The 19,137-nt window shown below is 44.2% G+C and overlaps 2 protein-coding genes across 4 annotated transcripts in view; one reads left to right on the top strand and one right to left on the bottom strand.

Moving 5' to 3' along the window:
- The first annotated feature begins 81 nt into the window (after positions 1-81).
- On the top strand, positions 82-8,683 carry TAS1R3 (taste 1 receptor member 3). Its single transcript, XM_005496294.4, has 6 exons — positions 82-489; positions 1,097-1,397; positions 1,848-2,627; positions 3,415-3,618; positions 3,740-3,860; positions 4,571-8,683. The coding sequence occupies exons 1-6, from the start codon at positions 305-307 to the stop codon at positions 5,494-5,496; spliced, it is 2,517 nt and encodes an 838-aa protein (XP_005496351.2). The 5' UTR covers positions 82-304; the 3' UTR covers positions 5,497-8,683.
- Positions 7,462-19,137, bottom strand: part of DVL1 (dishevelled segment polarity protein 1) — a 48,520-nt gene continuing 36,844 nt past the window's right edge. For 2 of the 3 annotated variants that reach the window (XM_074558303.1, XM_074558304.1), the window contains exons 12-15: positions 16,950-17,081; positions 16,352-16,519; positions 14,622-14,828; positions 7,462-11,773 (exon numbers count right to left, since the gene is read on the bottom strand). In XM_074558303.1, the coding sequence (XP_074414404.1) occupies positions 11,394-11,773; positions 14,622-14,828; positions 16,352-16,519; positions 16,950-17,081 (887 nt within the window). In that variant the 3' untranslated portion in view covers positions 7,462-11,393. Of the gene's footprint in view, positions 11,774-13,549; positions 13,597-14,621; positions 14,829-16,351; positions 16,520-16,949; positions 17,082-19,137 lie in introns of all 3 variants that reach the window. The other variant, XM_074558305.1, reaches the window with a different exon arrangement.

Raw genomic sequence — 19,137 nt, 5'->3', positions numbered from 1 at the left:
AAATTTCCACAGCTGTGCTAATGAACTTGTAAATCACTCTGAGTAAAAGCTACTCAGTAAAGGAAATCAGGATTTACACTCAAGTGCCCTCCAGAGGGGATTTGATTATTGCCCACTGAGTAAAGGACATTTACTTACTGAGTAAAGGAAATCAGGATGAGGGCAGTGGTTTTTACTTGGAGTATATTTGATTATTGCCCACTAAAGTGAATTCAATTCATTTTGCCAAACAAATTCCTCCCAAGCTCTATTTAAAGAGACTTCCCAGGACCATTTGAGCCTGGATTTCCTAGATTTCCCCAAAATGCACGTGGTGGCTGGGCTGTGGCTGTGCCTGGGCTGTGCTTGGGCTGCCCCCCTGAGCCCCTGGTGTCTCTCAGCCCAGCTCAGGAGGCCGGGGGATTTTGTCCTGGGGGGTTTGTTCCCCTTTGGGAAGGACACCCTGAACCTGGCAGCTCGCTCTGAGCCCACCCTGCTGCTCTGTGACAGGTAAGGGCTGGGACTGGGGGGAAAAGGGAAAATGTGGGATGGGATAGAGGAGAATTGGAGCACTGGGACATCAACAGGTCCCAAAATGGAAATGGGTTTGTGGTTTTTTGGTGCTGACAAGCTTTGGTCTCACCTTGATAAAAGGTTTTAGCGGCACTGGTTTCCTTCGGGTTTGAAGCAAACACCTAAGTTGTAAATAAATCAGTTTAACTGAATGAAACAGTTACATTGTAAATGAATCAGTTACATTGAATCAAACTGTTAAATTGTTAAATAATCAAACACCTAAATATATAAATAAATGTAGAAATATAGGTATAAAAATAAAGTATGTTAATGAAAGTATATAAAAATATAAACAGGAAAAATGGATAAAAATAAGTTATTCTAATAAAATTATTCTATAAAAATATCTATAAAATTCGTTATGCTAATAAAATAATTATTTTAAAATATCTATAAAAATCAGTTATGCTAATAAAATAATTATATTAAAATATATTAAAAATCAGTTATGCTAATAACATATCTAATAAAAAATTAGCTTTTCCTACATGAAGAAGCCCAGTCCCAGCTGCAGCACAGGTCCTGTCCCTGCTGTCCCCAGGTTATTCACGGATGGGCTGATCTGGGCTCTGGCCATGAGGTTTGCCATCGAGCAGATCAACAACAGCAGCTGGCTGCTGCCAGGGGTCACCCTGGGCTATGACATGTGTGACACCTGCTTTGAGCCCCTGGTGGCCCTTCAGCCCAGCCTCCTCTTCCTCACCCGCAATGGCACCAGGGCCATCGGGGTCCTGTGTGACTACAGCGAGTACCAGCCCCGCGTCATCGCCGTCATCGGGCCCCACAAATCCGACCTGTGCCTGCTCACAGCCAAGCTCTTCAGCTCCTTCCTCATCCCACAGGTAAAATGTCTCTGCAGGAGCAGGATTCTCCCTTGTAGGTAATGAAACAAACTCCAGAAGTGACGTTTTGTGTGAATGTCTAACCCTCTAAACACTCCTCATAATTTCCTTTTCTTATCAAAGTTCTTCTAGTAATTTAATAAGTTTTAATATAAATTTTTATAGTAATTTCTTAACTATTAAAATAAATTTCTTATAGAAATTTGTGTTTTAATATAAATTTCTTCCAGTAATTTCTCAAGTATTAATATAAATTTCTTATGGAAATTTCTTAAATAATAATTTATATTTCTTATAGTAATTTCTCAAGTAAATTTCTTACTCAACAGCTCCGCGATGCATCCAAGAATCCCTTCCCAAGCTTTTTAAGAATTTTTCCATTCAATGTTGTATTTTTGATAAGGTTTTAATAAACTTTTGGAATTCTTTGTGAGGATCTTTTCACCCCAGGTGAGCTACGGCGCCAGCAGCGAGACCCTGAGCAACACAGAGCTCTACCCATCCTTCTACCGCACGGTGCCCAGCGACAAGAACCTGGTGGAGGCCGTGGTGCTGCTCCTCAACCACTTTGGCTGGAACTGGGTGGCCACGGTGGCCAGCGATGATGAGTATGGCCGGGGAGCCCAGGCGCTCTTCCTCAGCATGGCTGGCACCAACAGCATCTGCATCGCCTTCGAGGGGCTCATCCCCACCGAGCTGGCCGAGCCTGATGCCACCAAGCAGCTGGAGAACACAATTAAATTAATTAACAGCACCAAAGTCAACGTGATTGTGCTGTTTGCACACAGCGTGCCAGCCCAGGCCCTGCTGCAGCACAGCCTGGCCATGGGGCTGGGCAAGAAGGTCTGGCTGGGCAGCGAGGCCTGGCTGCTGTCGGACATCGCCACCTCTGTCCCCAACATCCAGAGTGTGGGGACAGTGCTGGGCTTTGTCATGAGGACGGGGACAGTGCCAGGCTTCCAGGAGTTTGTGGCTGAGCTGTTCAACTCTGTGGCTCAGGAGGAGTTCTGCCAGCGCTCCCGGGAGCTCAGCGGGCTGGAGGACACCGAGGTGTTGGACACGCACTGCCGGCAGTGCAGCAATGTCACCCTCGGGGACATCTGGCCCATGCTGGGGGTGACACCGGTGCAGCCTGTGCACGTGGCCGTGTACAGCGTGGCCCACGCACTGCACAGGGCTCTGGGCTGCACCTCCAAAGGGTGTCCCAAAACATCTGTCAGGTCCTGGCAGGTGAGTGGCACCATTGAGGCAGAAATGTCACAAATTCACTCCAAGGCTAGTCCCAAAATACCCATCAGGTCCTGGCAGGTGAGTAGCACCATTGAGGCAGAAATGGCACAGATTCACCCAAACTCTGGGTTTTGAAAATAGTCCCAAAATGTCCATCAGGTACTGGCAGGTGAGTGTCATCATTGAGGTAGAAATGACACATTCACTGGAAAGTTGTTTTCTGAAAATAGTCCCAAAAAATAGTCTGGTTCACTCAAAGGCTGGTTTTCAAAAATAGTCCCAAAACATCCATCAGGTCCTGGCAGGTGAGTGTCACCGTTGAGGCAGAAATGGCACAAATTCACTCCAAGGCTGGTTTGCAGGCTAGTGCCTTTCAAGTTTAATATGAAAATCCTCTCTTTCATAGACAGATTTGACACATTCTACTTGATTGGAAAATTAAGAAGAACATCTTTCTCACAAACAGTCCTTGAGAAGAACAGACAAAACAGAGTAGGAAAACAGCACCTGTAGGTTGTTTATATAACAAGTTATCATTGTTTTTCTATAACTTCCTAAAAAGTCTCACAAATCCACTGTGAGAAAACAAAGTTTTCTCACTTTCCAACCAGGCTGTTGCCCCACAGGTGAGGGCAGATCTGAGGGACAAACAGCCAATTTTTGTCATCTCACAGCCAGGTTGGCACAATCTTAGCCCACCTAAGGCACAGCTGATGTCAGCTGGCAGAACTGTCACTTCCAAACAAGAACTGGACCAAAATCCATTTTGATTTCATTTCCTCCCCAGCTGCTGCACTTCATGAACACCCTCCCTTTTGAGGTGAATGGGCAGAGCTTCAGGTTTGATCAATCCCACGGCACAAACACGGGCTACAAACTGATCCTCTGGGCCTGGAGGGATGGCACAGTCACCTACCTGCCCGTGGGGGACTATGACCAGTCCCTGTATGTCCGGACGTCCGAGATCCAGTTCCACACCCCAGACAAGAAGGTAAAAATGGCAAATTCCTTCCTTCTGTTCAGTTCCTTCCATCAGTTCCTTCTGATCAGTTCCTTCCGATTCATTGGAGATTTGTTCATCCTGGCTGATGTTCACTCCTGCCCTTTGCCAGGAGCCCACATCCGAGTGCTTCAGGCGCTGCCAACCAGGGCAATTCAGAAGAATAAAAGGATTCAATCTCTGCTGCTATGACTGCACAGACTGCTCAGAAAACACCTTCTGGAGCAGCACAGGTGAGCTCTGGGCAATTGAAAGGCTTTAAATGGATTATTCTGTCTCCAGGCTGAGGTGGGGATGAGCTGGGAGCTCTCCTCCCTGTCCTGCTCCTCACTGGGACCTGTCCCTGTTGGGCCCAGAGGGAAGGAAAATGAGGACAACATCTATGTTTTATCTGCAGAGCTTGGAGAGAGGGCTAGGATGGAATTCTGGGGGCATGGGTAGAAGAGAGGCAGAGGATAAAATCCTGGGATTGCTGGGGGAAGGAAATAGTGGCAAGAAACACAAGGATCCTTCAGGGATGAGGGTGGAAAAGCAGAGGCTGAACTACCACAAACTCTGGACATCCAACACACCTTGGAGGGAGGGGAAACACCACCCAAACCACCACCAGATCCCTGTGTAATCCTCCCACAGGGGGGCAGGTCCCTATTGGAATATTTACCAATATATCTGGATGTGATGTGCCTGAGCTTGTCTCGCCCTTGGCGCTGAACCAAACAGCAGCCAACTGTGGGGTTTCACCCCAGACACTTTTGGCTGGCTGGATGTGTGGTGTTTCACCCCACAGACACTTATGACTGGCTGGAGACACTTCTTTTTTCACCCCAAACGCCACGTCTGTGGTGATACCCATGAGGGCATCTTCAGGGGAGGGGCCTGAGTTCTGGGGGGATTGAAATCCCACCTCAACAGGTCTCCAATGCTGATCAGTCTCTCTTTGCAGACAGCACCAGCTGCTCCCCGTGCCCACAGCACCAGTGGGCTCCCACCCGCAGCACGCGCTGCCACGACCGCACCGAGCGGTTCCTGTCCTGGGATGAACCCCTGGCCGTGGCCCTGCTGACCCTGGTGGCCCTCACTGCAGCCCTGAGCTGTGGGGCAGCCCTGCTGTTCCTGCAGCACCTGCAGAGCCCCCTGGTGCAGCTGGCAGGAGGTGCCAGGAGCCTCCTGGCCCTGCTCTGGCTGCTGCTGCAGAGCCTCAGCTGCTGCCTGCACGTGGGCAGGCCCAGCGCGGCGCTGTGCCTGCTGCAGCAGCTCTGCTATGCCCTGTGCCTCAATGGCTGCTTCTCCTCCCTGCTGCCCAAGGCCCTGGAGATCACCCTGGTGACAGAATTCCCCCACTGTGCCCCCAGGCTGCTGCGCTGGGTGACCCACGGCAGGGCCTGGCTGGTGGTGGCCATGTCCATACTCACCCAGGTGTTGCTCTGCTGGTGCCACCTCCACCTGGGCCCTGATTACCTGGTGGCTGACTATGAATCCCTGCCCAGGGAGGTGCTGCTCGTGTGTGGCACCCAGTCCTGGGCTGCTTTTGCCCTCCTGCATGGCTACAACAGCTGCCTAGCCTTCGTCTGCTTCCTGTGCACCTTTATGGTGCAGACCCCAGGCAGGAGGTACAATGTGGCCAGGGGCATCACCTTTGCCACCTTCATCTATTTCATCATCTGGATTTTCTTCCTGGTGATTTTTGCCACGCTCAGGACGGTGCTCAGGGCTGTCACCCAGATCTGCACCATCCTGGCCACCACCCTGGGCATTTTGGCCAGTTACTTTGTGCCCAAGTGCTACATCTTGGTGTTCAGGCCTGATCTGAACACGAGGGATTATTTCCAGAACCTCTCTGATGAGCAGCCAGAGGAGGACAGACAATAAACCACTCCTTGTGTCACCTGCTCCTCACAAAACCTGGATTTTAAGGAGAAAATCCTGTTTATGAGCACTTTGTAGTCCCAGGAACAATCACATCTGAATTAGAGTTGTGAAGAAACACATTTCAGCCCCAAAAAGGAGCAAAATTAGGTTCAGTTAATGGAAGAACCTCCAGAAATGGTATTTTACACCCATCTCTCAAGTCTGTCAGTGTGAATCACCAACAGCACTTCCCTCTAAACACTTCTGGTAATTTCCCTTTCTTATTAATTAACAGCTCCGGAGATGGATCCAGGAATCCTTCCCCATGTGTTGTCAGAATAATACAATAATTCTAATATATCAAATGCACCCAATAAAAGAGAAGTAAAAAGAACATTCTGGCAGCTACCAGCCTTTCCCAAACCTTGTAAGAATTATACAATAATTCTGATATATCAAATATATCCAATAAAACAGGAGTAAAAAGAACATTCTGGCTGGTGTCAGCCTTTCCCAAGCCTTGTCAGAATTGTCAAATAAACCCAATAAAAGAGGTGTAAAAACAACATTCTGGCAGGTGCCAGCAGTGCTGTGTGGGACACAGAGGGGGCATTTCCCATTCAAATCCCAGCTCAGTCCATTTGTGTTCCATGAAAATCAGGGACAGGCAATGTAAATGAGCTCTGTGCAAATCTCACCCTCCAAAGGCACAGCAGGAGCTTCCTCCCTTCCCCAAAACCAGGCAAAATTCACCCAAAACTTCACATTTTTGCCAGGCAGTATCCAGTCAATACCCAGTCACATCACCAAGGTTTTTCTTTTCCCCACTCATGTTGACAAGGAAATATTCTGCTCTTTTATTCCTAAAAAGTTTTTCCATTGCTGCTCTTTTATTCCCTAAAAGTTTTTTCATTTCTGCTCTTTTATTCCCTAAAATTCATTTCTGCTCTTTTATTCCCTAAAATTTTTCTATCTCTCCACTGTGTGTTACTGGATTTTAAGCAGTCCAGCTCAGTTAAAGAATTTGTAAATTAATCTAAACCAGTGAATATTTTCATTCAAAAAAAAAAAAAAAAAGAAAAGAAAAAGAACTTTTTGGTACACTGCAAAGTTATTTGTCCCCAATCACCTCCATCTAAAATTTGTGATCACCTCCATCTAAAATTATTCCTCAGTGTGATTTAAAAAACCAAAACTCTGACCTGGAGCCTGGAGTTCTTGTTCCTGGAGCGTGCAGGAATTCTTCACAACTACCTGAAATTCTCAGTATTCCTCCTCCAGGGCTGTGGTTCCATAGCAGAGAAACATGAAATAACTTTTGATCATCATTCCAGAAACAGGGAAAGGAAAAAAAATCTGATTTAACTCCACCAGGCCCTGCAGGAAAAGGCTGTCCAAAATTCCATTTAAGATTCACTTAAATTCTGACCATTTAATGTTCACCTAAATTCTGATCATTTGATATGCACTTAAATTCTGAGCATTTAATATACACTTAAATTCTGATCATTTAATACTCACTTAAATTCTGACAATGTAATATTCACTTCAAATCCAACAATTTAATATTCACCTAAATTCTGATCATTTGATATGCACTTAAATTCTGACCATTTAATATTCAACTAAATTATGATTATTTCATATCCTCCTCACTGGAAAATGCTGGGATTTATGGTACTTAAATGCTGTTTAACTCTCCCCTTGCTGTGTGATTTGTATCAGCTGGGAAGAAGGAATCTGCCTCACCAAGCTGTGCTTGTTCTTTTTATTTAAGCTGGAAAATTAGAAGAATTGAGGCTGGAAAAATGTTCACACCTCCAGTGCAGCTGAGCCTCCAGGGTGTCCTAACAAACCCAAGGCTCAGCAGAATTTACAAAGGGTGTCCCAGTGATTCTTGATTCTGCTGGAGAGTCCAAAAATTGGCAAGATTTAGGAAATAAATCACAATGAAATGCTGTAAAGAACTGACCACATACACTGTGGTTGTCACATAAAATTAAAAGCTTTTTAGTGTTTAAAATAGCATTTACACATAAGCAGCTATATATTAACTATACAGACACTTGGGTTTTAATACAATATCTACAAAAAAGAATTCAATTATGCAATAGACATTTAACAGGAACAGTGCAGTCCATGCTAATAAGAGGTCACTCTTGGAGTAGAACCAGTTCTAGGATAGGTGATAGTCTGGGTTTTCATTATTTAAAATCATGTAACTTTGTTCCTCTACTGTACATAAAATTCTTTACATGTATTTCTAATCACTGATTAGAATTAATAATTTTAAGTCAATCTTATTACAATCCAGTTAAATGCAAAACAAAAACAAAAAATTAAAATAAAAAAACCAAACAAAAACAATTACATCAACCCATGAGCTGTCAAGTCTCAGGAGGGGAGAGAACAAAAATCAGAGAGAAAACAAGAATCGTAGCAAAATTCAACATCTGTGCATCATTGCCTGCCATCCAATAAAACCTTTGGATAAAGTTCCCAGGGCACTGATTCCTTGGAAAAGCAGATTCATTAACAGGAGGTAAAAGAGACCAGCATGCTTTTAAGACTATTTGCCAAAAAAATTTACTCTTCAAGGCTTAAATACTGGGTGGGGACACCTCCTGTGCAGATGCTGCCTCTTGGGGGGCGAGAAAACACCCCAAAGTTTTTCCTGCCCCTTTTCCAGGAGTCCCCAGATATCCCTGCTGCAGGGAGGGGTGAGCACTGAGCTCAGCTGCAGAATAAAAATACATTATTTGAAAAAATAATTGAAGAATTGCTTTAATCCAATTCTTTCGGGCTCCTGCTCTGAGGGTGCTCCCATGCCCTGCACAGCAAAGCTCTCCCTGGAGCCAAAATCCACCAAAATTCAGCAAAATTCACCTGCAGGCCCTGGTGGGTATTTTGTACCTTTTGGCTCTGCAGCACTCCAGCCTCCAAATTTTCTTTTCCCTGGCACAATTCCCACTGTGGGCAGCTCCCCTGGCATGGCTGGCACAGGATCCTGCAAGGAATGCAGCAGGATAGGAAAGACACAAAGGATGGGATTTGGGAAATCTCATTTTTGTTCCCTTGAGGAAACAGATCTGGCAAAGATTCAGACCTGACTTTCAGCCCATGATGGGGGAGAAAAAAAAAGATGCAGACTTTTGTGTCACTGTTCAATATTGCACTGTTCAAGAGGATCCACCTCCTCCAGCCTGAATTTCCTCAGCAAAAAAAATTCCCACATCTGCTGGGGACTCCCAGCCTCGTCCCAGGGTGACCCACGAGTACACACATTTTAAAAAAAGTCATTTTTTCAACATAGCAGCAAAGACCAGCAAGACACAGAACAGTTTCTGCCAACAGCAAAACCACGAGACAAAAGCCAACCCCCAGCAGGTGTGGAAACTGCAACTCTTGGAAATTAAATATGTCAATTAAATATGGGTGAAAAGCTCAGCCCCCAGATTTAATCTCTTTTTTTGGAAATATTAAAAGGAGATTTTTTTTTCTTCCAGCCCTTTGAGTTTTGCCTTAAAACAGGGCCAGAGAAATAATAACTTATAAAATGACAGAAAAAAAATCACAATTAATTTAGAAGTAGAACCACTAGTGATTGTCAGTAAAGTCACAGACTGCTCAGCAGTGTCTCCTGGAGACAGAGCAGAATTCCATCACTCTTTTACCCTGATTTAAGTGTCAATCTTTCAGAATAATTTACCAAGTCAGGTTTGCATGTGGGAGCAGGAGGGAAGGGACAGAAAAGTCCTGTTGTACAGTCAAACTTTAGGCAGGGCCTCTTTTGGAGGAGCCACCCATGGTGGTGATGAAAGCTCTGCTTTCAGATGCCTTGAGCAGCTTTTTTTGGGGAGGTTTTTGCAAAGGAAATTAATTTAGAAGCCCAGAAATGGGCTGAGTAAGAGTTTCTCGAATTCCCGGCTCCCTGTGGAAAGGGAAATTGAGTCTCCCATTCCCACAAACATCTGGAATCTCTGACAAAGGGAGGTGGGAAAAGGAAATAAGTGAAAAATCAGAATTAAAAGGACATTTTGAAAAGGAAATAAGTGAAAAATCAGAATTAAAAAGACATTTTGAAGATTCAGTTTTCAGGGTGAAAATTTTGAACATTTTGAAGGGTCAGGTTTTCATTTTCACAAATGAACTGTGTGTACACAAAGATTGTTTTAAGATGTTCTCTCCTCACATCCACCTTGGATATTTACCCAAAAAGCACAGAAGAGACCAAAAAGCAGCTTCTTACCAGTGGAGGAAATGCTTATTTACAGTAAAAACTGATTTTAAAGCACCTGCTCTAAATCCTGCCAGCAGCAGAATCTCACAAAAGAGAATTTAACTGAGGAATGGCTTCATGGTCAAATGCCAGAGTGGATGCATTAAATGAGCCATACGACAGCATGGCTGTGCTCACCATGCCTCAAAAAAGCTTTTTAAACATCCCTGAAGCTGCCTGAATTTAATTTCTACAGCCTCAGAGCAGAAATAGCCAGAAAATAAATCCTGGGGATATTCAACAGCAGAGCTCCTCAGCAGGAGGAGGAGTCAGGGGGTTCTTTTTGAGAATTTGAAAAGGATTTCTTTGTGGGGGGCTGCAGAGTGAGTTTAACTCAGGGTCAGGAGTACAGATTTATTTTTGAGGAGCTCCAGGGTTAGTCTAACTTGCTGTCAAGGGTGAAGGATTTCTTTTTGGGGAGCCCCAGGGTAGGTCTCACTCAGTTTCAGGGTAAGGATTTATTTTTGTACCATTTCTGATCTGTTCTCAGATACTCTCACACCTCTCTGCCCACTGTGCTTAGAAATGTTGCCAGGGGGATCAGACATCTCCAGATCTCTGTTTTAACAAAAAAGAGAAAGCTTGTGCTCAGAAAGGAAGGAGGGATCACAAAGAAGATGTCCCATGTCCCAGTGGGAGCCAGGATTTCCCTGCTGGAATGGGATAAACAGCCCCTTCAAAAGGGCAAAGCTGACAGAACTGCAGCAATGTTCCTATTTCTGTGGGAGTAACTCTTCCAATCTGCAAGCAGGTGCACATCCAGAGGGAACAGCCGCACCTGGCAGCAGGGATGTGACTAAAATGCCCAGGAACCCAGTGGAGCTGGAAAATCCCTCTTGGGAAATAAGGAAATAACTGAAAGAAATAACTTTATAAGTTCTGCACAATGAATGCATACAGTAGCAAGACTCCAGCACTCCCCTGATAGAATATCTTTAAAAAAAAAACCCTCAAAGAACCCAAGAAAGATTGATTTATACTGCCTAGTCAGCAGAAAGCAGCCACAAGTTTGTTTTCCTCTAGAAATTGGTTGGATCCTGCTCCTTTCCAAGCACTTGTGGGTGCCATGTCTGCTTAGAGCTATGGATGCATCCAAGAACCAGCATTCCAAGGCAGTATCCCAGATACCAGCCAGCAGTCCTTTTTTGTTTTGTCCTTGCAAGAGAAAAAGCAGGGGAAAAAAAATAAAAATCAAAGTGCTCCTATGCATTGTCAGGAATTTAGAAGTTATGTGAAATAGCAGTCCTCCAATCAGCCCAGAAAGAGACACTAATTCCACTGAAGTAGGTGCCACAATGATCAAAGCTCATTAAGATGTGAACATACACCAGGCCATTCACAATCCAAAATGAGATGGGCAGGGGAGAAAAAACAAACAGAACAAAAAGATGCAGACGATTTAACAATCCCAGGAGATTTTGTTGCTCATTTTTGTAGCTTGAGGGGGTGTTTGTATTTTTTTCTTTTTTTTTGTTCAGTTTTGTCGATTTTTTTTCTTTTCTGCGACACACTCGCGAACAGGAAGGTGTGACATGCAAGACAGCCAAGCCTCTTCCAACCGAGCATCCCAGAACCACCTCCCCCCCCCCCCCCCAAAAAAAAACCCCTAAAACGCAGAGTCTTTTGAAGGCACTTCCTCTCACATGATGTCCACGAAGAACTCGCAAGGGTTGCCCATGGCCTTCTGGAAGGACTGGCGGCTGGCGGTGAGCTCGGGTGGCACGGCGCTCAGCTCACGCACCGGCGGTGCTCCGGGGGGCCCGCTGCTGCCCAGCCCCTTGGAGCCCAGCTTGGGCAGGCTGTACAAGGGGGGCAGCCCTGGGGGACCATAGGAGTGGTGGCTCTGGTGGCTCCTGTCGCTGGCAGAGCGCTGGCTGAGCTGGCTGAGCGGGCGCTCGCGGCGCGCGCCCGGCTCCGACTCGCTGCCGCTGCCCCCGGACTTGCTGCGCTCCTTCTCCCTGCCTGCTGCTCTCCTGCTGGTCTCGCTGGTGCTCCGGTTGGAGCCGCTGCTTTTGCTCCCTAACAGCCCAAAAACAGGAGAGAAAAAGAGCCAGGATGAGCTGGGCTCTGCTGTGAGGCCCACGCGCTGGTGGCGGCTCAGCGACGGGGTAGCGCCATGCATGGGGACACACGGACACAGCTCCGAGCTTGCACGGGGAAAGCAGCAGCTGAATTCCAGCTCAAATCCAGTCCAGGAGAGGGAGGGAGCAGAAAAAAGCAGGAATTTGGGGTTTGACTCAAGCAAATGAGGTTTAATTCTAATTGCCTCTGCTTTATTTTGTACCTTTTCCAAAAGAAACCCCTCTGCCTACTCTGTCACCTTTCAATCACTCAGGCTTTAAATCACTCCATCCTTTTAAAATTCTTTTTAAAACTCTTTTTTGAAAGAAATCCCTTTGCCTACTCTGTTACTCTTCAACCCCTGAGGTTTTGTTGGCTTCAGTGGGGAAGTCCTTCTAAAATTACCTTTTCTGAAAGAAACCCTTTTGACCTCTCAGTCACCCTTCAATCCCCAAGGTTTTTGACTTCAGTGGGGAGGTCCTTTTAAAATTAATTTTAAAATTACCTTTTCGGAAAGAAACCCCTTTGCCTTCTCTGGCACCCTTAAATTCATGAAATTTTGTTGGCTTCACTGGGGAGGTCCTTTTAAAATTCCTCACTAAAGCCTTGTGCTGGAGAATTGGAGAATCTCCTGCTTGGAGAACTCCCTAGGAAACAGTTCCTGAGCTGCTCTACCCCAAATCAGTAACACCAGGATATTGTTCCTAAGAGAGGCCACTAAATCACCTTGGAAAACGAAAGGATTGCCACTGAATATCAGCTGAGTTGTTACTAAACACAAGCTTTACTAAACTTCCAAAACTGTTTTTTTATGGAAGCTGAAGGTCTTGCTCTGTTCCCATGACAGACAGATTAGGAGACATTCCCATGCTAATTATTATTTTAAAAATCCAGCTAATCAATCTAAGGAATATCCCATTGAATTCCTGCACCTTAGTGCAGGACGGACTTCCCAAAAAGGATCCCCAGTCAGCAGAACAAGGGACCAGCTTTTGAGTTTAAATAAGTCACAGAAATGGGAAAAAGATAATTATTTTGGGCTGCTCCTTCTTGAATTACAGATCACTTTCTGCCCATCACTTTCTGCTGCTCCAGCTGATTGGAGAAATGGGAAACCACACTGGATTTTGGGGGGAAAGGCTGCATTTTCTGCAGAGAGCCAGAGAGATGGAAAACAGACCACGAAACCATTGGATTTTAAGTGAATATTCCAAGCCTGGGTCTCTGCAGTGGTATTTGCTGATTGTTATGATTTAATAGTGCAGATAAATGAGAGAGGGCACAAACCCCAAAATTTAGCACTATTTTAAGAGTGAGCAGTGCAGCCTTGTGCTCCAGCATTCCCAACCCCTGCCTGAGCCACCTGGCCACCAGGATTTTTATTTAAAGGCCACCAATTAATGGGCAGTGCAAGGACACTTGCAGAGAAATCCAGCCCAGAGAGGTGACACCATAATAAATTTGGATTATTTATTTTCTAAAGAGCCTGGGGATGGGGTTTTCCCAGCTGATTCTCTCCCCTCTGAGCTGCTGCAGCACAGTCCCACAGGTTGATATGCCAATGTCACACCACTGTGCACTGAGACAGGTCGAGCGTCCAAGACAATTCAAAATAAAAATAAAATTTCAAATTAGGAAAAAAAAACCAAACCAAAATACAGCTAAACATTGGGGGTCACGAGAATCTAAAAATGATCATGCTGTGAATTCATCATGGAGGGATTTGAGGCTTACCAATCCCCTAGAGTCAGCCATTCCTCTAGGAATCCTTCAGTCTAATGCTTGCTCAGGACAAAACAAGGGAATAACAGTTACAAAGCAGGAAAACAGCACAGAAATTGGTTTCCACCAGGAAAAGCGTGGAAACCTTTCAGAGCTGAACACCCTGGCACTTTTTGGGAGTGCCACCTTTCCTTTCCTAATCCAGCAGCAGGGAGAGAATTCCTACTGCTCACAGAAGCAGCTGCCAAAAAACCACCCCCACTTTCTGTCCAGGGCAGTTTCTAGTTCTAAAGCCTCTGGGAGATTCCTCATGGATATTTCTTATTTTGGTATAAGGTGACATGCAGCTGGTCTAAAATCCCCTGTTATGAAACCCTTTTGTGCCATTTTGTAAAATCTGACTGGCTGTGGTGAATAGGCATAAGTGACATCCAATTTATTGGATGTTCACTGAAAAAACACAAGGAATCCTCGCCCCTTCTTTACTGGCAGCATTTCCAAAAGCAAAACTCACTCTGGGAGTGGTTTAAAATAAAATAAAAATTAAAAAATAGTATCTCTACAGCAAGAAAAAGATGTGATTTAATTTACTAAGGTTAAAATTAATTTAGGGCAGAAAAGGAGGAGGGCAGGTCTTTAATCCATGCAGAATTCTCTTCCTGTCCCTGTCACACATGCCAGCAGAGACTCTCCTCCCTGGGAGCAGTGTTTCAGCCCTGGAAAGCCATGGCTGGCCACCTCTCACTTACAAAAAATGTGATTTTCCTTTTGTGCTGAGCACTGACCTGCAAGCCAAGAGCACCTTGGTTCTAACCCCTGTCCCAGCAACACAGAAATCGCCTCAATTCCAGCAACACCAACCCCACTGCTGGCAATCCCTGCCTGGGTTAAACCTGGCATTTCCCACAGAGAGCTGAAAGCCAAACCCCCTCCTCCAGAGCCACAAGCACCTTTAATTCATTGCACAAAATCCATGCAGGGAGCAAAAAAAACCACAAGACAAGCACGGAGAGCACCGAGGACCTCAAGCAGATGGTGGGGAACAATGAGAGCTGTGGGATAAAACCCTTTTTGCCCAGCTTACCTTCACTTTGCTGGCTGCCTGCACTGCCACTGCCATAGCTAAAACCAGGATCTTGGTAGGCTGGGGGGAAACAAGGAGGGGGCAGAGGGTACTGGTAGGGATATCCTTGGCCCAAGGGCCAGGGAGCAGCAGGGTGTGGGAGAGGAGCCAGGGTGTCCTGGTCAGAGGCGCCACTGGAACCGTTGTTGAGGTTCAGTGCAGCCAGATCTGGGAAAGAAAAAAGGGGAAAAATTCTTAATCAACGGGTAAAATGATCACTGTGAATTTATTTATGGAGGTTTTTGAAGCTTAGCAATGCCTTGGAATCAGCCTTCTCACACAGCAGGGAGACGGGAGGGAAGGGTGAGGACATGGTGGGGACATCCCCCTGTTCCAGTGGGACTGACAGCAGGGAATGTGAAAGCTGCCCTAGAACAGGGACTAGACAGAGCTAAAGAATAAAGCAGGGATTTATTAAAAGTTTCTCCTTAATGGATCCACCTTGGGCAGCACAAGAGCCCAGCCAGGGCTGCACCCAAGATGGTCCAAAATGAACCCAAGATGAACCAAAATGGTCCCAAAATGCATGGCCGGGCACGGGGGTCTCTCACTTTGATCAGTTCCGCTCCATTTGCATCTTGGAGTGATTTGTCCAATTCCAGCTTTAGCCCATGCAGTCCCATCCTTGTTTTTCTCTCTCCAGCCCACGGTGTTTGTGGTTCTGGGCTGAGATTTGTCCTTGATGCCCAGCTGGAGCAGGAATTGTTTTGTCTCCCTGCTCTGTGCACAGAGCTCACCATCCCACAGTATGAAGCCCAGACCCACCCACTAAAGCAGCACAGAATGTGAAAAATAGAAAAACTAAAATCTGAGGCATCAGCACAGAATCTGGAAAATAAAAAAGCTAAAACCCATGACATCAGTGTGGCACCACCAGAAATAAATCCTGCTGTCCTCAGTGCTTTGCTTGATGAGTTCATCCTCCTCTGGGAGCTCTCCTTGCTACCAGGGAGCACCAGCCACTTGTCACACAATTTCAGGGTGATGTCCCCTATTCTGGGCCACCCCTGGAGAGGCAGGGATGGAAGGGACCTCTGGAGATCCCCCTGTCCAATTCTGGAGCATGTGACACAGGAATGTCCTGCAGGTGACACAGGAATGTGTCCTGCTGGGTTTGGAATATCTCCAGAGAGACTCCGCCTCCTCTGGGCTGTGGAAGTTTCCAGGCAGCCCTGACATGGGAAGAGATGAGAACCTTCAATCCAGGTTTCAGAAGACTGATTTACCTATTGCATTATATATATTTATGATATATATTATATTAAAAGAAAATGATATATTAAAACTATACTAAAAGAATAGAAGAAAGGAGTTCATCAGAATGCTTGAAAGGAATAGAAAGGAATGATAATAAAATCTTGTGACTGACCAGACAGTCAAAGATGGCTGGATTGTGATTGGCCATTAATTAGAAACAACCACATGTGACCAATCACAGATGCAGCTGTTGCATTTCACAGCAGCAGATAACCATTGTTTACATTTTGTTCCTGAGGCCTCACAGCTTCTCAGGAGAAAAAATCCTAATAAAAGAATTTTTCAGAAAATATCACGGCTACACTGAGCAGCTCCAGAGCTCTGCCACCCTCATGGAAATCCCTCTTTGTGAGGACACACAAGGGGACAATGGACACCCTCAAGGCACAGAAATGACATGGGGCCAGCTCTGTCCTTCCCAGCTGGGGACTTACTGCCACAGAGGTCTCCGAAGACATAGTAGCACTGCTCTGAGAAGGTGATTTTGTTCACAGTGTGCCTGAGGTAGCCGTGTTTCAGCATGGAGCTGGCGTATTTCCGTGCCTCCCGGCGATCCTTGAAGCCTTCCACATGTGTGTAAAGCCAGTCCACCACATCTGCTCCTGAAATGGGGACAGCAAGGGGAGACACGGGGTCATCTCAGCTACATTGTGCCAGGTGAACCTAAAATGAAATTATCTGAGCCAGCTGGACTTCTACAGTGGGATAATCTCAGCCAAATTCTGCCAGCTGAACACGTAAAATTGGAATTCTCTGAGCCAAACTGTGCCAGCTGAACACCTACAATGAAATCATATGAACCAAACTGTGCCAGCTGAACCTAAAATAAGATTATCTGAGCCAAACTGTGCCAAGCTGAACATCTACAGTGGGGTTATCTGAGCCAAACTGTGCCTACATTGACACAAGTTATTTCCTGCCCATAAATGGAATATAAGAGGTCAAAGACATGAAAAAAAAGCTCATTAAAAGGTATTTTTTTAATTAAATCATTGGGTTTTCTCCCTCTCAGCATTTCTGGGGTCTGCTTACCTATCACTGCATTGGAGATGGTGATTTTTAACCACATCCTGTCCCGAATTTCAAGGCCTGAGTCTGGCAGCTGCATGACCTTGACAATAGTAGCCATGTCACTCTTCACAGTTAAGGGAGAGTCTTCTAATTCTGAAAGGAAGAGAGGCCACAGTCTGCTGTGAAATGAACTCAGCCTGAAGGAACTTCTCAGCTCCCAGTTTGGATGAAATAAAAATACAGTTTTACCAACAGATGCAAAAAAATAAATAAAATAAAATTGAAAAATAAAATTTAATAAAATAAATACAATACAATAAAATAGAAAATTAACAAAACATTAAAATAAAAATAAAATAAAAACAAAATGAAGATAAAATAAATACAATAAAATACAATTAAATGAAAACTTAAAATAAATAAAAATAATAAAATAAAAATTAAAATAAATTGAAAGGAAATAAAATAAATAAAAATAATAAAAATTAAAATACAATATAAAATAAAATAACAATTAAAATAAAATTTAAAAAAGAAAATGAAATAAATACAATATAAAGTGAAATAAATAAAAGTAATAACAAAAATTAAAATAAAATTTTAAAAATAAAATGAAATAAAATAAATAGAATAAAATACAGTACAATAAAATAAAAATAAAATAAATAAAAATAAAAAATATTAAAATGAAATTTTAAAAAGAAAATTAAATTAATATAAAAAATAAAAGTAATAAAATAAAAATTAAAATAAAATTTTAAAAAGTAAAATAAAGTAAAGTAATTAAAATAAAATAAAGACACAAAGATTCCCAAATGCACCCTCATCCACAGAGTGAATTACAGCATTTTCAGCAATTTTGGGCTCAAGGCCACCAGTTTAGATTTTGGGCTCAAAGCCATCAGTTTAGTGACAGAAATTCTGAGTCCCCACATCCTGGCTTCCCAAAGCAGCTGCAGGATCCTCTCTGCATCCAGACAGGCAGGAAAGGAAACCCAAGGGTTTTTGTGATCCATCGTTTTCCATTTCAATTTCCCAGGAACTCTGGGGGACAAGTTTTTGGGGTTTGCTCTTTTGGGACTCCCTGTCGGGAGCACCCCCCATCTCCATGCAGAAAGGGTGACCATGGTCAATCCATGTCCAGTTTTTTATTTAAAGATCTGGAAATTCATGAGGAAAATTAAATTATAAAAGAAATCTTCCCTTCTCAGAAGAAATCAGGAATTTTCTTACAAAAACCCTTCCCAGGGTCCCCTCACAATCCACTCCTCCCAGGATTGCTTTGCCCTCAATTTTTTTTTTGTGGAACACTTTAAAAAAACTCCCAAATGCCTCCCCAGCCATTCCCAGTTCACATCATTACAGGCAGAACTGGATCCCCAGAGGTTTCACACTTTCCTCATCATTTTTTACAATAAAATAAGAACAAGGTTGAATTTGTCAAATTCTCTGTCTTGTCCCATTTTCCAGCCCTAGAAAATTCATTTTTATCTCTGTTTGTAGGCCAGACCCTTCTCCAGCAGGAATTCCAGAACCCTCCTCCCCTCCCAGTTCCCCACATCACCCACCTTTCAAAAGCACTTTTGTCCTTTTCCAGCCACCCAAAATTTTGTATAAAAAAAGGTACAGCAAACGTGAAACAATGAAAACTAAAAATGTTTCTTTCCATACATGCACTGCCAATATGCATGAAAACATCCCAGACCAGCTCTGCATGCAGCTTCAATACTTACAAACCTCAAATAAACACTAAAACTTTGCTTTTGCTTTAAGTTAGTTTGGTTAGTGGCAAAAAGCAACATGTCTTGGGAAAAAAAACTACACCAACAAACTAATATTGGGGAGCAATAAATTCTATTTTCTTGGACACCTGAGATCTGCATATGAACAGAAAATTGGCATTTTTAAAGTTCTGGCTGCTGTACAAATATGGCAAATTCTGAGATGCATCTGAAATGCTCCCATTTTGGGCATAAAAGAAGGCCATATGAATATCACGGAAGGATTTCCCATAAAAAAGCACTGACATTATTGCTGAAATTTATTAAAACCCAAGTAAATGCAAGAAGACAGCTCTCCCATTCACCTGAGTGGATAAACCTGAACCTATCTTTAAAATCCAACCTCTTGGTTTCAGGGATACGGCTGTTCCAGACTGCCAAACCAGGAAACAGGTTGAAATCTAATAATAATTTTACGTAGGATGTTA

Source organism: Zonotrichia albicollis, chromosome 25 (assembly GCF_047830755.1).
Source record: "Zonotrichia albicollis isolate bZonAlb1 chromosome 25, bZonAlb1.hap1, whole genome shotgun sequence".
NCBI classification, from domain to species: Eukaryota; Metazoa; Chordata; class Aves; order Passeriformes; family Passerellidae; genus Zonotrichia; species Zonotrichia albicollis.
Note: the sequence above shows the minus strand (reverse complement) of the source record. Positions and strands in the feature narration are given on the sequence as shown.

Coding starts and splice junctions, on each gene's coding strand:
- TAS1R3 (XM_005496294.4), top strand. CDS start 305: ATGCACGTGGTGGCTGGGCTGTGGCTGTGCCTGGGCTGTGCTTGGGCT. Junction 490..1,096: donor ACCCTGCTGCTCTGTGACAG/GTAAGGGCTGGG, acceptor TGCTGTCCCCAG/GTTATTCACGGATGGGCTGA. Junction 1,398..1,847: donor GCTCCTTCCTCATCCCACAG/GTAAAATGTCTC, acceptor TTTTCACCCCAG/GTGAGCTACGGCGCCAGCAG.